Source organism: Podarcis cretensis (genome assembly GCF_951804945.1).
Source record: "Podarcis cretensis genome assembly, chromosome: 14".
NCBI classification, from domain to species: domain Eukaryota; kingdom Metazoa; phylum Chordata; class Lepidosauria; order Squamata; family Lacertidae; genus Podarcis; species Podarcis cretensis.
In genome coordinates, this window is record NC_137183.1 from 39410497 (window position 1) to 39427691 (window position 17195).

Genomic DNA, 17195 nt, shown 5'->3' on the forward strand with positions numbered 1-17195 from the left:
AAGAATCATTGCTTCAACACTGGTGATCTTTGCTTCTGGTATTAGTTCTCCTGTCTTCCCAAGTGATGTGTAACAATTTTCGGAGACACCGTTGATGGAATCTTTTGAGGAGTTGGAGATGGTGTTTATAATGGTCCATGTTTCACAAGCATACAGTAAGGTTGGTAGTACAATAGCATTGCAAACAAGCATTTTGGTTTCCCTGCGAATGTCCCGGTCCTCAAACACTCTGCACTTCAATTCACTCCTTCCAATGAGAGCGCTAACAACTCCGCCCGCGCTTCAGGCATCTCGCCCCTTGTCCCCGCCCCCAAACCCCATCCTTGTATTGCGCTCATTGGACACAGATCACCGAGTCGTCGGTTGGTTGGCTGGCCGCGAGCGGCGGCTCCAATGGCCAATCGGCTTTTAAAGACCGCCCGGGCGCCCTGCCTGAGGAAATCACACAAGCGCGGAGCTCTAGCTCCGCTCGCAGTTGAGGAGCGCGTTGCTTAGCATTCGCTAGGCCGTTGGTCGCCGCCGTTCCCGCCACCATGTTTCAGGGACCCGAGACCGACTCGGCGAAACCCAGCTCGAGGTAAATGTGCTCGTTCCTCTGAGGAAGGGCGGCCTTCGCTTCGTGGGGGAGGGGCGGGGAGGAGACGCCGGACGCCGGGGTCCCTCGCTCCGTTTCCCGCCCTTGTGGCTGAGGGGAGGCTCCTCAGGGGCGGAAGCTGGTGACTTGGCGGAGCCACCTCGCTGCAAACGGGGGGGGGGGGGGGGGGGAGAGAGAGAGAGAGAGAGAACGCCGTTTTTTTAAGGGCATGTTGTGGGTTGTAAAAGCAGACAGCGGCGGACGCTTTCGATTCGAATTAAAGCCGTGCGTTTCCAGTTCGGCCTCGCTGCGCTTTAAGAGTGGGGGTGGGGGTGTGGCAATATGCCGGTTCAGGTAGGAGGCCTTCTGGTGCCGTCGGAAACCGGATTTCTTACCTAGCGCTGAGGCGGCAATATTTTGCAGGCATACATGGGAGTAACCCTGATGAAACCGCCGGGCTTGCTTCTGAGTAAATGACTTCTGTAAGGGGTGTGGCGGAGGTTTGGGGTTTTTCCCGTTTTGTTTTAAAGAGAACAAAAGCTTTTATGGTGCCCGCCCTTTTCACTAGCCTGCTCAAGCAAAATAAAGGAGGGTAATACTTATATTTCTGGGTGGTGTTTTATTTTTAAAAATGTCTTGCCTGTCTCTTTCCCCCCAGCAGAAAAACTTAAGGTGACTGACGAAAGTTTTAAATACGGAATCTGAATGCGCCAAATCAAGGCAACAATGCTGATCCACATTGTTTGGCAGTCATAAGGATTCTAGTGATAATGTATGGTGCTGTTTCTGAACTCCCCTCTGAAATGCTATTCAATAATGCGTTTGCACCCAAAATGCTGTATTAAACATCCCAAGGCCTGTCTGAGGAAGAAAGTATAGCACAGATGCCTGGAATTAGCTTTGTTGTGGTTGCAACTGGAGTAGTATTCGTGATAAGGTGTCCTGCCTTTCTTCTGCTTCCTCTAGCCATGCCCAGGTGTAGGTGGAATGAGTTGGTTTTGATTTTGCCTATTCTTGGAGGCTATAAATGGATTTGTCCTTGTCTGGAGCATGTATTGCATATAAATGAAATTGATTCAGGTTACTGGGACAGAAGAAACCAACTGCACTGAGTTAGACCTCTTACTACTTCCACTGGATCTCATTTTTACCTGTGTCTAGTATAGTAATCACTTGGATTGCTTTGAATGCTGAACTCGCTTTGAGAATTAACCACCCTATGTGTGTGTGTGTGTGTGAGAGAGAGAGAGAGTGATATGCTCATTTGACAATTCATTTATATGTCACATTGTGCAAGAATCACATAGCTTTTATTAGTAGGTCCCTATAATTTCTGTCCTTTTTTTTTTTTTTAAATGATTTTTATTAATTTCCAATTTTTTATCACAAACAAAAGAAAACAACATAAGAACAAACAAACAACAAACTCATATTTTCTTAACCTTATTTTCATAACCCTCTTTTCCCGGACTTCCCCATACCTTCCCCTTTTTGCATCCTTAATTTAGTACCATTATTCAGCAACCTTTCTTGCCCAATTAAATATAAATTCATCCTCTTTTTCTACTCCACCCTAAAATTTAAACCCAATTATCGCTGCAATTCTACGTCTTCTTTCCCCTCAGCATTTTAACACTCCTCAGTTTTATAATAATTCTTAAGATACATCTTAAATTTCTTCCAATCTTCTTCCACAGTCTCTCTCTCTTGGTCGCGGATTCTGCCGGTCATTTCTGCCAGTCCCATAAAGTCAATCACTTTCGCCTGCCATTCCTCCAGCGTGGGTAACTCTTGTGTCTTCCAATACTTTGCTAGAAGGATCCTTGCTGCCGTAGTGGCGTACAAAAAGAAATTCTTGTCCTTCTTCGGCACCAGCTGGCCGACCATACCCAAGAGAAATGCCTCTGGTTTCTTGTTAAAGGTGCACTTAAGCACTTTCTTAATTTCATTATAAATCATCTCCCAGAAGGCTTTAATCTTTGGGCAGGTCCACCAAAGATGGAAGAAGGTACCTTCAGTCTCTTTGCATTTCCAACATTTGTTATTGGGCAGATGATAAATCTTCGCAAGCTTGACTGGGGTCATGTACCACCTATAAATCATTTTCATAATGTTTTCTCGTAAGGCATTACATGCCGTAAATTTAATACCTGTGGTCCATAACTGCTCCCAGTCAGCAAACATAATGTCATGACCTATGTCCTGTGCCCATTTAACCATAGCTGACTTCACTGTCTCATCTATTGTGTTCCACTTCAACAGCAAGTTATACATTCTTGATAAATTCTTAGTATTGGGTTCTAACAGTTCTGTTTCTAGTTTCGATTTCTCCACCTGGAAACCAATTTTCCTGTCTTGTTTATAGGCCTCCATTATTTGAAAATAATGGAGCCAATCCCGTACCTTGGACTTTATTTTCTCATAGCTTTGTAGTTTAAGTTCACCACCTTCTTGTTCTAAAATTTCAGAGTATTTCGGCCAATTAGTTCTCATATTAAGTTTCTTTACCTCCTTGGCCTCCATTGGTGAAAGCCACCTGGGAGTTTTATTTTCCAATAAATCTTTGTATCGTGTCCAAACATTATATGTGTGTGTGAGAGAGAGAGAGAGAGATGGGCTAGTCTCTTACTTCACAATTACTTAATCTCAAAGTGGCCCTGATTGATTGCTGACCTAAACTTCAATGCAGCTGCTTAATCTCCAAAATAAGCATTGCATATTTTAATTGTACATGGATTGGCGATTAGAATTGTAAGTACCTATATATTTCTACTATTGCCATGATATGTAACTTCATGGAGGTGGATCAGTCTGTTGAGATTTGAATAACAGACTCATTAGCACTCCTCCTCCTCCTTTTGGAGCCCTTTGGGGTTTAATAATTCATGCCACCCAGTGTTTCAGAATAGATTTTTGCTGTAGGAGGTGGCTGCTGTGCTTAAAGGGCACCAGACCGCACTGTCTGGTATGATTTTTTTCAGGAAGGCTCCGTTGTCACACCAGGCTGTGTTTTCCAGAAGCCAAAACTCACTTCAAAGTCAACATCTTGCTGCATTCCTCTGCCTTTAGAGAGTTTTGCTTCTTACCAGAGACATAAAATATTAATTCTAAAACTGCCTATTAATCTCTGCTTCAACCAACCTAGAGTTCTTGACTTTTCTCATGAAGAAATAAACTTGAAGAAAACCTGGATTCTGTATCTCCTCTCCTCCTCCATCCCCATAACTTAGACCAGCATATGTAGACAGACTTTAATAACAATGGATTACTTAAATCAAATCTTGCCACCTGAACACACACTAGTTAGAAAGTAGTGTATCATTTGAGTGACATCATTATTTTGGATATCAATGATTAATTTTTTTTAAAATTGCCTAGATGTCCTTTTGCACAAGGTGACTCATCATAATGTAACAATATATGCATACTGAATTGGTGTCAGGAAGAATTTTGAAATTTAGTGGATTTTTTACATTATCAGAATGCTCAAGGAACTTACTCTTGGTGTTTGCAATACTGTGAGGACATCATGCTTCTTGAAAGCACAAGGGATTGGGATTGAATTTTCTGACTCAGAGCTCAGGTAAGAGATTTAAGAAGAGCCCGCTGGAGCAGGGCAGGGGCCGACCAGATGCCTGTGGGAAACTCACAAGCAGAATTTGAGCACACAAGAACTCTCCTCTTCTGTGGGTTTCCAGCAACTGGTATTCAAAAGCGTTGCTGCCTCCAAGTGTAGAGGCAGAGCATAGCCATTATGGCAACTAGTCCTTGATAGCCCTCACCTCCATGAATTTCTCCAATCCTTCAAAGCTATCTAGGTTGATGGCCATCACTGCCTCCTGTGGGAGCAATGGCCGTAGTTTAACTGTTGTGAATCTTCCAACATTAAGCTTCACTAGATGTCCATGAGAAAACCTTGTCTCTATTCACTTTCTCCATGCCGTGCATAATTTTATAAACTTTTATTGTATTACCTCTTACCGTATTTTTACATGTATAAGACTATATTTTTTCCTAAATTTTTTAAGTTTAAAATAAGAGGTCGTCTTATACACGGATAATGCATTTTCTTAATTTTGAGTCCCCAAAAATAGGGGGCGTCTTATAAATGGAGAAATATGGCACTTACCTTTTTTCTGAACTAAAAATCCCTTGGATCATTTTGGTTGCTGTTTTCTGAACCATTTTGAGGTGAGGTGACCAGAACGGTGCACAGTATTCCAAATGCAATCACACCATAGATTTGTGTAAGGGCATTATGATTTTGGTAGCTTATTTTAAATTCCTTTCCTAATACTCTCTAGCATAAAATTCACCTTTTTCACTGCTGCTGTTCACTGGGTTGACATTTTCATTGAACTATCTATTACAACCCCAATATCTCATTTTGGGCCCATTACTGCCAGTTCACACCACATGCATGTATATGTGTAAATAAGATCCCCCCCCCCCAACATGCACCACTTTAATCTAGTTTACCCGGAATTGCATTTGCCATTTTACTGCCCATTCAGTCAGTTTGGAAAAGTTCTTTTGGAGCTCTTCATAATCTGTCTTTCTTTCATTGGCCCTGAATGATTTAGTATACACTTGGCCACCTCACTTCTCACTATCAACTCTAGGTTGTTTATGAACATGTTAAAAAGCACAGGTTGCAATACCAATCCTTGGGGGACTCCACTTTCTACATCTTTGCTTCGTCCAATTTAAAAAATTTGTAGTCCACAAGAGGATCCCTCCCCTTATTCCTTGATGGCTAAGCTTCCTGAGGAGACCTTAGTGAGGTACTGGTTCAGGCACTGGGATCTACCCTATTTCTTCCATTGTCAAGACACAGGCAAATAATTCATTCAACTTCTCCATATCCTCCTTTCACATTCCTTTTACCACCTTGTCATCCAATGTTCGAACTGTCTTCCTAGATGGTTTCCTGATACCAGTTTATTTAAAGAACTCCTTGTTGGTCTTAATATTTTTAGCAGTATGCTCCTCAGAATATTTTTTTTAAGCATTCCTTACTTGCACTTTTTTGCTCAAGTTTTTGTTCCTTTTTGTTCTCTTCAGAATTGTGTATGCAGTAGCATTTCCAGCTAAAGAGGAACAGTCTGCCACTACCTTCATAGGATATGGCAAAGAAGAAGAAATGGGTTCAGTGGCGTAGCGTGGGGGGTGCAGGGGGGGCGGCCACACCGGGCGCAACATCTGGGGGTTAGGGTTAGGGGGCGCAAATCCATGGGTTAGGGGGCGCAAATCCACGGGTTAGGGGGCGCAAATTACTTGCCTTGCCCCGGGTGCTGACAACCCACGCTACGCCACTGAATGGGTTCTATATGCAGTACAATAATCACATCAATAAAACTTCAAATTAAAAAAAATCACTAAAATTGGCAGTCATTAAAGAGCAGCAGAGTTCTGTATTAAAAGTCTATTTAAAATGAAAATATTTCAGCCTGGGAGACAGTATGAGACCTTGTATCCCCATAGAACGTTGGATGGAACAGAAGTCTCCCAGCATCACCTTCTGGGACTGATCTTCCAAGAATGTAAGGAGCCACTGTAAAACAATATGCCAGTCTTCCCAGCTTCCTCAACAGGATAGTGTTTCATCACCAAGGTGACTAAGGCACTTTCCGTTCCAAGGAAAAAGCCTTGTACAGAGTGATATTTCCTAATGGTTACCTGGATCTAAACCTTACTACTTCAGGAGGGAATTCATCACAGCCTCTTTCCAGGATTGTAGGAACCACCCCCTTTCCTCAAGCAATTTGGGATTTGTGTGTCAACTAGTGTCAAACAGCCTATATTGCTGAAAGGACTTGTGGTGCTCATCGTATGATGCTTTCTTTCTGAATTTGTTTCTGCTTCTTGAAAATATTCATGCAGAATTTGCAATGAAAACCCTCTCTGTTGTGTATACAATGTGTATCTTCAGTCAGGCACACTCATGTTACTGTTGCAATGCTTGGAACTGTGGTGTTGGAACAGTGCCTAAATGTGTAGTTCACTGATCTCAGACATGATACTGACACTTTTAATCAGACAGCCTTTTGTGGTCCAAAATGCAATCTTCAAGTATTTATTTTCATTTATTTTGTTTTTGCATTTATATACAACGTTTCCTCCAGGGAGGTTAGGGGACGTATTCGGCTCTCCCTCTCCCTATTTTATTCTTTCAACCAGCCTCTGAGGCTGAGGGATGGTGATTGACCCAAGGTCCCCTTTGTGAACTCAAATCCGAGTGAGGATTTGAACCCTGAGTGATGTCTATTGTCCAACACTCTAAACCAGCCTTCACCATCACGGTCATTTGCTAGCTGGAGCTGATGGGAGTTGTTGAAACCAAAGCTAAATTATTGGCACGAGACTGCCAAGCACTGCATTGCCAGTTGAGAAAGTTTGAATTTAAATTGCATGAGTGATTCTGTTATCTCCTTTTGATGAAGAGAGAGGTGATGACCACTGCATACTTGTTTGCATTGTGGCATGTTGAAAGAAAGCAGCAGTAACTTAGAAGCAGAATGATACAGTGGAACCTCGGGTTGCGGACGTAATCCGTGACGGAGGCACATCTGCAACCCGCAATGTTCGTAACCTGCAGTGCCGCATGCGCATGACATGATTTGGCACTTCTGCGCATGCGGCGAAACCTGGAAGTAACCCTTTCCGGTACTTCCAGGTTTCCTGCGGTCTACAACCTGAAAACACATAACCCAAGGTACCACTGTATTCTTAATTTATTCCTCCCCACCCCCACCCAACCCTTTATTCAGGCACTCCGATTGCACAGGAAATTCTCTTCCATGACTTTTGGAGAGCAAAGGTTTTATGGTCTGGGATGCCATATAGCTGTGTCTCAAAATTTGAACACATTATTGTCTCCTTCCTGGCAAATGATACAAGAAACATCTTTTCCCCCACCTTCTTCCTTGAATTAGTCTATCAACTTCCATTGTACAGTGGTACCTCAGGTTACATACGCTTCAGGTTACAGACTCCGCTAACCCAGAAATAGTGCTTCAGGTTGAGAACTTTACTTCAGGATGAGAACAGAAATCGGGCTCCGGTGGTGTGGCAGCAGCAGGAGGCCCCATTAGCTAAAATGGTGCTTCAGGTTAAGAACAGGTTAAGAACAGTTTCAGGTTAAGTACGGACCTCCGGAACGAATTAAGTACTTAACCTGAGGTACCACTGTATTGTGAAATTGCTTCAAGAGTGCAAATGTTTGCATAGATATTGACTATTTGTATGGAACCAGCTTGATACTTAAGTCAGAAATATAGGGTTAAAACTTGTAGTGTCGTTGTGCATGTATTGTACTGAGTAGCTGTCCTAGCTACCTCTTATCTGGTCATTTACAATGCATTCTTTAATGTCATTTGCATTCCATTCCCTGCAAACCTTGGCCTTGTTCTGGAATGTTTCTTTCCACAGAAAGCTGAATAACAGATTGCAACAGTCTTAACAATATGTGTATATGCTGCTGTGCTAGTCACATAACACCACCAGGCAATAGAAGTACTGGTGTTGGACTGGTGTAAATTAAGATTGTCTATTTCTTGAGATGCCCTTATTTTGGCTGGTGAGATCTGGGGTTTATTTGTTTTTTTGGTCTCTGTGTCACATTCAGATTTTGAACTCCATATCTCTTAGCAACTTTTGAGAAATTTAAGCCAATACAAAACCCTAATCTGTTATAAATATTCCTTTTCCCAAATGCAGCAGTCAAATATCTCATATTTTGATTAAAAATGCTTGTGGATTGAGATAATAATAATCCAGTAAGCTAATAACCAAAATACACTTCATATACATCTTGGCATACTGCTGTGAAGTAGACCTCAAAATGGAAAGAATTTTAATAAGCATATAAAAGGGTGTGGACAAGTTTGTAAGGAGTAAATGCGTTCACTCTCGTTCAGTTTCAATTTGGGTGTGGTAATGACCTCACCCAACAATGGGAAAATATCCATCAAGAAGCATCAAGCCAAACTGCTTATTGGTGCCTGATATGCTTTGCACAGACCTAGTTTGGGGATTCCCCCCCCCTTTTTTTGTCGAGAAGTATGTACAGTTATAAATTATTTTCCCTCTTTAAACTTATCCTGACCATCATATTCTTTATGCATTTAAGCTAGGGGTAGGCAACCTAAGGCCCATGGCCCACAAGCCGCCCCCCAACTGAGCCGCCTGGTCAGTGAGTCCCCACATGCTGCGCTAAACCAGTGCAGTGCAGTATGGGGACTCGCTTCCGTGGCGCCGGAAATTGCGTCTGCGCAGGTGCCGGAAATCGTGTATGCTCAGGCGCTGAAAATTGCGCAGACGCTCACAATCCAACCCACGGAGGGATCTCTGCTGGAGTGAACCGGCCCAGGCGAGGTAAACCTTGCAGACCCCTAATTTAAGCAAAGCATTTAAGCAAAGGTTAACTTTGTAGAGATGAAGTTAATAGGATGTGTAGGCTGACGGTATGCAACATTTGAACCATTAAGGTTTCTGCTTCCTACTAACAGAGAGTTACAGTGGTACCTCAGGTTAAGTACTTAATTCGTTCCGGAGGTCCGTACTTAACCTGAAACTGTTCTTAACCTGAAGCACCACTTTAGCTAATGGGGCCTCCTGCTGCTGCCACGCCGCCAGAGCCCAATTTCTGTTCTCATCCTGAAGCAAAGTTCTTAACCTGAAGCACTATTTCTGGGTTAGTGGAGTCTGTAACCTGAAGCGTATGTAACCTTTCCCTCTCTCATAACCTTTGGATAAATCTCTCCATAGACTTGTCTGGTTGCACATTGCCTGTTTTCACTTATATAATTCAGACTGGACACTATCTGTGCTCGTGGCTGACTATCATTTATTTTCTGTAAACAGGGTCCTGCAACCTCCTGGAGGAAGCTCCAGCAATCTCTTTGGAAGCCCAGAAGAAGTAAACTCCTCTTTCAGGCCGCACAGAATGACATCTAACATATTTGGAGGAGCTGAAGAAACTCCGAACGTTTCAAAGAGAACAAACCCTCCAGGTGAGAGTCATCTTCCTGAGGAGCTCTATGTAAAGGAGTGGCAGGTTTGGCTTTGCCTGCGAATACATAACCTATACTTTGTCTTTCTCTATTCTAGCAGAGTTTTACCATATTGTATCGCCATTGAAAGCTTCTGTATGTTTCAGACTATCCTTGTTAATCAAAGAAGTGCTTAGGTTGTGTTCAGCCAATATTTTGTATGCAAGAGATGAATTGCACTGCTTTGCTAACTGATGTAATTCAGCCTGACAAACAGATGTTTTAGCAGTCTGCACAATCTTGCAGTAGAGATTGCATCTTACAAATGTAGATTGCAAGTGTGTGCTTTGGCAGAGAGGGACCAAACCAGTAATTCAACCCTGGAAAGGCTGCATAATAAAACTTGATGGAAATGATCATTTAAATATGGTGGTAACAGATTGTAGTGCATACGACCCTCACCCAAATACCACTGTTGTGCTGAGGATGTGGTAAGATATGGTGTTTGATCTCATACCACCTAGGCTGGCTGATATTAAAAGCGCAGGTTTATAATTGATACTGGACTTCTAAACGTTGAGGTGTGTGGGATGTAGGACTCAAGCTTTCTGTTTATGGTAGTAACATATCATCTTTCAGCTGTGGTATTTAGACAGTGCTGCATTAAATCGTGGCTTAGGCAGAAGCAGTTCTTGGCACTCTCCCAGTGAACAAAGAGGTTACTTTTTAATAAATTGTATAAAGCAATTTGAACAATGGGCTTCAGTTTTAGAGCATGAAGGTGAGTCAAAATATTTCTAGAAGCTTGTCTGTGCATGTTCATTTCCATACTGCTGGCGTCTGCATCCACTTGCAAACATTGTTGCAGCATATAGCTGTTCTTATTGCAGTATTGTGTGACATTGGAAATCAAGTGGAATAAACGTTCCTGGAATGGTCCCATGCATAGCAAATGCTACAATCAGTGCTAGCTGGGCAGCTTGTCCAGCAGTGGAACCTTTTACACATTAGACATCTTCAAAATAGTTTTGGTTGATTCCCAGCCTATTAGGTTAAAAGTCAGTGCACATTGCACTGGGAAACTAAATTGAATCCATTGAAAATACAAACTGCTGATAGTGGACTGACTCCTGGAGCTTATCACGAGCTACTTGGAAGAATCTGAAGAAGTTCTTAGTAACTTCCACTAGTACTGCTGTCTTGCAGGTGGGAAGGACAGTGGAATATTTGAGGACCATAAACCTAATCCTTCTCGTCATCTTACAAATCCACCTGGTGGAAAAACAAGCAATATTTTTGGGTCTCCACAGCCTGTCGACATTGTCAAAGCTCACCCAAACAAACCGAAGGTATTGTAGATTTTGCCCATTTCCTTTTCCTTTTTTCTTTTTAATAAAGCCACAGGAGAACTCAGATCAGATCATAGGAAGAACGATCTGTGTAAATGAAGCAGCCATGCATTCATTTGTATCATTGAATCTGGGGGCCCTTGGTATAGAATTGAGAAGCTTTTGATTCATTCCATTCATTCCTGATCATGCTGACCCAGCCTTCTTTCCACTGTAAAGTGTTGAATTAGATTGAACATCTATCTATAGTAGAAATGTTGACCACTGTGAGATCAGGATGCTGGACTAGATCGGCCAGTGGCCTGTTCCAGCAGTCTCTTAAGTTCTTATAATAAGCAGAATCTCTTCTGCCTCATGTGTGGAAGACAACCCTGCAGAAATGCAAGCTACTGTTAGTTTCTGTTTGCCACTGTGCAGCTGCTTAGAGTCACAAGACTCTGTTTAAATTCCAGAGACATTCCAGGCTGTTTGAAGTCTCACGGAAGACAGGAGACGGATGTGACGTTACTGGTTTCCTGTTCCTTTGTTTAGGTTCAGTTGTTCTCTGCCTTTCACAGAGAGAGGATGGCATAGTAAGAAATAAAGTATAGCGATGTAGCCATAAATCTCATCACTTCCGCGTGCTGCTTTGATTCTTTGCTGAATGGGCATGTGCCTGGAGCCTCATCAAAGGCTCAGGTCGTTAATCACGTCGGAGGGCATTTCCGAAGGACTCGGCTGGAGGAAGTTGAGCTTTATCAGCTTGGTCGAACACAGATCCTGACAGCTATGTGCTAGAAGTTCTGCCGTTCAAAAGAGAATGGTAGCAGAAATTGCTTGCCTTTCTTGCTTGAAGGAAGCCTAAGCAAACCTAGAGTTGCTTTTTTTAAAGGGGCAATACATTCCCAAAGAACTTGGTTTTTTAAAAGTGTTTTTCCCCTTACAGGATCATGTTGTTATCCTGAATGACAGAGGGGATGTGCCACAAGAACTAAAACCAAAAGGTAAGTGGAACAAGTTGTCTGGGAAGCAGAGGATTTCCAAAGCGTGGGTTGTCTTTTAAAACTAGTATGAAATCAAAACAGAATGAAAAGCTAAGAGCAGAATGAAAAACATTTTCATACGTATAAAAGTCAGGTGTAACACATCCGGTCCACTGAAAGACGCCAAAAGTATCTAAAACTCTCCAGACTAAGGGACAAAAGCCAGGGTTTAAGAAACATTCTTATCTGGTGGCTGAAAGTAAATAGTAATAGTGTCAGGCTGTAGGTCACTTTGGGACACTCCTCTGTGTGTCAAAAGTAACAAATAATAATAATAGTGGCTGATCTTGAAGCCCCAGAAAGCTTGTAATTGTAGGCATCCTGTCAATTCAGATGCCTAATACAGCTTGTGGGTGGCTATAGGGAGATAGAATCTAGACAAACATAACCTATCTCTTCAGTATATGTGGGATGAACAAAATTCCCGGGAGGCTTGTTAAAATGAGATTTATCAGAATCCACAAAAACACTTTTAGGTTGAAGAGGAGTTTTTTATTTTCCAAAGAAACCAATCTTTGGTATGTTAATTTCTAATGGAAAAATGACTTGGTCAGCTGCTGGCTCTGTCAGCAGCTCCTTAGATGCTAGTTACCCACAGTTACAGCATTCAGTGCCATAAGTAGAAAAGCAAGAAGCTCTTTGGAATGAACTAAGAGTCCTTTAAATGCTTCAGCAAAATAGTCAAAGATTCTTCAGAAATCTTCAGCTTTACAACAGCTTGAATTTGTGCTGAAATATTACTGAGAATTTTTTATTTCTGTCACAAGAAATTGAATATGAAAATGCACCTCTGACTGCAATTTTTTAATATATGGATGTGATGTACAAGGTGCCATATATTGCCTGGCTGTTATCTTGAAGGGCAGTTCTTTTAGATTTGAACAGTTTGACCAAATGACTTAGAAACTCAAAGTTAATCCAGATCCCTTAAGGGATGTCTCCCATTTTTCCTATGTAGGTAAAAATCCCATCAGAAGCAGATGCATTCAATAAATTGACATGCTTGCATTGTTTTCAACTTCGCTGTCCAATAATTCCTTACTAATTTGGTTGAGGATCTTTTAAAATGTGGAGAGTGAAATGGATTTGAAGTGGATTTGCTTGGCTTATTTTGTGTGTGTGTACAGTACAACCTCTACTTACCACTGCCCCACTTGCGAGCAACCCAACTCGCGACTGCGGCAAACCTGGAAATAAATACCGGGTTTGCTGCAATTTGTGCACGCGCAGAAGCGGCTGCTGCCATCTGCACACACGCAGAATGGCGCTGCCGCCGAATGTGCACACACAGAACGGAGCTTCTCCCAGCAACCCGGATCAACTCATTAATGGACCTCCGGAACGGATTCCTTACGTGAGTAGAGGTTTCACTGTACCTGTAAAAAGTTACAATTTGAAGAGATCCCTGCATCTGAATTTCCTTTAAAAAAACAACAACCCTGTATCTTCTAAATTTTATAAAAAGCATTCAGTGCATCTTCTAAAAGTACAGAATAGATTCTCCACAATTCAGTCTTCCTATATGAGAATATTCTGGAATGGGTTGCTATTCTGTGGGTGCCAGAGCTAAGCCTGATACAAATAATATGTATCTGATCTGAGCTTCTATCTACCAGTGTACAGTGGTGCCCCGCAAGACGAATGCCTCGCAAGACGGAAAACTCGCTAGACAAAAGAGTTTTCCATTTTGGAGGTGCTTCGCAAAACGAATTTCCTATGGGCTTGCTTCGCAAGACGAAAAAACCGCTAGACGAAGAGACTCGCGGAATGGATTCTTTTCGTCTTGTGAGGCACCACTGTATTACCATCTCCTGCTAAACTAGATGCTTGAGATTACTTCTACTTAATTGCTGATTATTATACAGTCGCTAGCACTAACCTTGTGCTAAGTCATTCCCTCTGCCATGAATTCATGGCTTAAGCTATACTTTCTCCTGGATATGGCTTAGCACTAAGAAGTAGATGAGCATAGTTCTTGATGAGCTGCACAGGGCTCGGGAACCACTCTGTAGGTGACAGATTGTTCACCTGTTGTTTCTATAGGCTTTCCAGGATAGATGAGTCAAGGGCAGTATCCAACTTTTATTTGAAGAACTGTTTTTTTCTGGGGTTTTGTTTGTTATATTCAATGTTTGACACAGCTATTATTATTCCAGATAAATAAACCTAAATGAAAAGACTTGTGGAGAGAGGAATATAAGCCACAAATATTTAGTGTGTGTCTATCTGCAGTTGTGACAGTATCTGTTCCTTAAAGGCCTGGGAACTGGCTTCACACACTTTCATAATACTCCTTTTGTCCCCATTATAGTGGCCTGCTTGGTGGGCTGATTTAATACATTTTTAAAGGAGTTTGTGTGTGTGCATGTGTTCAGTACTGGGTGCCCTTCCATGCTCCTTGTAAAACTTTTTTAGCAGAGTATTCTTGGGGAGCAGCATTTCACAATGCTTCCGCAGCATACATGACATAACTATCACCTTGTTAACATGGAAATGGAGTGCTAACTGGTGGCTGAACGAAGTGCAGCTGGGTAAAATACATGTAATGCAAGCTATAATTGTCGTAAGACTGGGTGAATATTCTGGCAAGGCCACCTGACAACATATCTTAATTTACAATTACAGAAGACCAAAGACCACAGGTGGAGGATACAAGTGAAAAGAGAGAGCCACAGAAGAAGGAGAGCACCAAAGAGCCTGGACCCAAAATGGATGATCATGAGCCCAGGCTGGGGCCACGGCCACGATCACACAACAAAGTCCTCAACCCTCCTGGGGGCAAATCCAGCATTGCCTTCTATTAAGGAAAGTGTTCTCTTCCCTTCCCCCTCCCCACAATGGAGTCAGCACAGAAACAGTTTTCAAGGTTTGAACCAGAAGTTTAGCCTCCTGCTGCTTGAAGAAAGAGCCACTTAGTGGTTTGGCATATTCAGTATGTGGCAGAAGTTAGCTTGAGCTTTTCTGGCTTTTAAAGTTGCAGTACAGACTTCTGAGAGTACCCTGAGCTCATGCACTTCCGAGGCAGAATATTGCTTTCTTGATGCACAGATTAGGTAATATAGCCCTGAGGGGATTTTATTTGTGCTAGATAAGGAGGAAGCCTGGTCTAAACTCTGACTAAAGATTTTCCTGAACTGTGGACTAGAACTGCCCTTTGTCATCTTGTAAGGGAGAACCTTACTAAGCAAGCAGATCCTCTTCTGGGGAGTAATTGTAGTCAAAATGTATTGTGCAAGAATTCATTTTTTGAACTCTTGAAAGTCTTCAACCTTTTGGCTAGTTAAGGAAGGTGCAAGTTGAATGACAATATATTTGCAGTTGTGGATGGCACGGAATGATCTGAAAAGTCAGCCAAACCACTCTTGTCTATAATCAGACCTTGAATCTTGTCCAATGAGATGGTTAAGAATGTAGTGTTCTACCCCATAATTAGCCTCCAACAGAAGCTGTTTGTACTCAAGGTTCTTTCTGCCCTGTAAGTGTCTAGTCTTATCTAATTCTGTGCTGACTCTGTTAGACTATTTGCCTTCCCTCCTTATTGACCACTTCGTCCTATAATTTGGATAGTTTTCAACTCCTCTTCCCCAGAGACAGCACCTTTAACTATGCTGAGTGAGGCTGCAGCTGCTGTGCTGCCCACCCTATTCTTCTAGTTCTCCCCACCTTGCCCACCACCAGAACTTCAGAATTAAAAGTCCTGATTGTAGCAGGCAGAGGAGAACCTGGAGAAAGGCTGCAGAGGCTGGAGCCCTGATTATTGCAGTTAAAAGTATAAATAACATATTGGTGACCCCATCTGGAAGCACGGACTATCCCACCTGGTTACTTCTTTGCATTGTAGCTGCCTTGAGACTTCTGTTTGTCTCTTTCACTCACTCCATCCAATTGGAGATGGTTCCTGGATTTTTGCAATACAATACTCCTGGTGCACAGACTTCAGATTTTTTTGCAATAACTTTGTATTGTTTTCTGGAATTCCATTATGTGGGTTTAGGGGTGGGAGGGGCACTTAAACTTCATGTATTTATCACAATAGATTCCTGACCAGCTGTACTTTAAGACTTGTTCTTTTTTTAAAACATCAAGTGCAGTGGCTTGCCTTTAGAACTCCCATTATATATAGAAGTTCATCAGGCTTGCCAAAGAACTAGTGGCCTTTCTTGCAAAATGGCTCTAGGTTCCAGCAGAAAACATTTTGCAAATGGGTTCTGAGAAACAAGCTCTGTGCCAGATATTAAAAGTAGCTTGGAGTTCTGTCCAAGTTATTGTTTTGACTAAAAAGTCAGCTCAGTTGAGGAAGAAAAATTCTTCATTGCCATTCTTCAAAAATGTGTAGCACCTCAAAAGAAAAAGGGGGAAACCCCACAGTAGAACAGGGAATAAGAAGAGTTTGGTGTGGGGTGGATGTTGAGCTTTGTGGTGGATTCGTTCTAAAAAGGTGCAACATGGGAAGAATTGGCTCAAACTTGCTTCTCTGGCACTATTTGCATTGTGTTATGGACTTCCTCTTTTCTAAAGCATCAAGCTTTACCTGGGGCTGAAGTATTAAAAGGTGCATTTTCACCAGTGCCTCTGTTTTGGATAGTAGTTTTCCAGCAAAGCCTTAAATTATTACTGATTTAATTATACCTGTGCCATTATTTTTCTCAAGGGGTGCCTGGGGAGTACACTACGTATCCAGAAAGGATACTTTTATTATTAAAAAAAGGTGGGGTTAATGAAAATTCAGAATGTGTTGAATCATGTACTACTCAATAAACAGCTGCATTTTGTCACTTCATTATCGTGTGCCAAGGCTGTGAGTCCTAATAGTCTTCTTTTGCGTCTTAAATCACCTTGTGTGTTTAAATCACTAATACTGAGACATGTGGACTACCAAATGTCCCATTAAAATAACTCTGGTGGACATATTTATATAGTGCCATCCATCTGTACTGTACTGGGTAATTTTAAGCAAAAAGTAAATACAATTCCCTTTCCTGACAAGTTTGTAATGAAATTATGGATGAATGCATCCATTTATTGGCAGAGAATAAAATTCAAATATTGTTGGAAATAGACACCTGAATCTCTTGATTCTGAATTAAGATACTTTCTGTCTATACAATTAACACTTGTAAGGAGGGCCTTTTCTAGTTGGAAGTTGCCACACCTGTGGTTCATAGCCCAAACTCATGCTACCATTCTTCTAAATGACATTTCTCTGTTCCTTCAAAACCATCCTCTCAAAAAATCCATCTCTTCTGTGAAGCATGTT

At 42.0% G+C, this 17195-nt stretch overlaps 1 protein-coding gene across 1 annotated transcript; it reads left to right on the forward strand.

Moving 5' to 3' along the window:
* Nucleotides 1–414: 414 nt before the first annotated feature.
* On the forward strand, nucleotides 415–16718 carry JPT2 (Jupiter microtubule associated homolog 2). The gene is made up of 5 exons (XM_079954141.1): nucleotides 415–577; nucleotides 9440–9588; nucleotides 10774–10916; nucleotides 11842–11899; nucleotides 14564–16718. Exons 1-5 carry the CDS (start codon nucleotides 534–536, stop codon nucleotides 14740–14742), a joined length of 573 nt encoding a protein of 190 aa, XP_079810267.1. The 5' UTR covers nucleotides 415–533; the 3' UTR covers nucleotides 14743–16718.
* Nucleotides 16719–17195: the final 477 nt, after the last annotated feature.

Excerpts from the sequence above, each read along its gene's own strand:
- JPT2 (XM_079954141.1), top strand. The coding sequence starts at position 534 with ATGTTTCAGGGACCCGAGACCGACTCGGCGAAACCCAGCTCGAG. Across the intron at positions 578-9,439 it reads TCGGCGAAACCCAGCTCGAG|GGTCCTGCAACCTCCTGGAG; the intron begins GTAAATGTGCTC and ends TTCTGTAAACAG. Across the intron at positions 9,589-10,773 it reads AAAGAGAACAAACCCTCCAG|GTGGGAAGGACAGTGGAATA; the intron begins GTGAGAGTCATC and ends GCTGTCTTGCAG.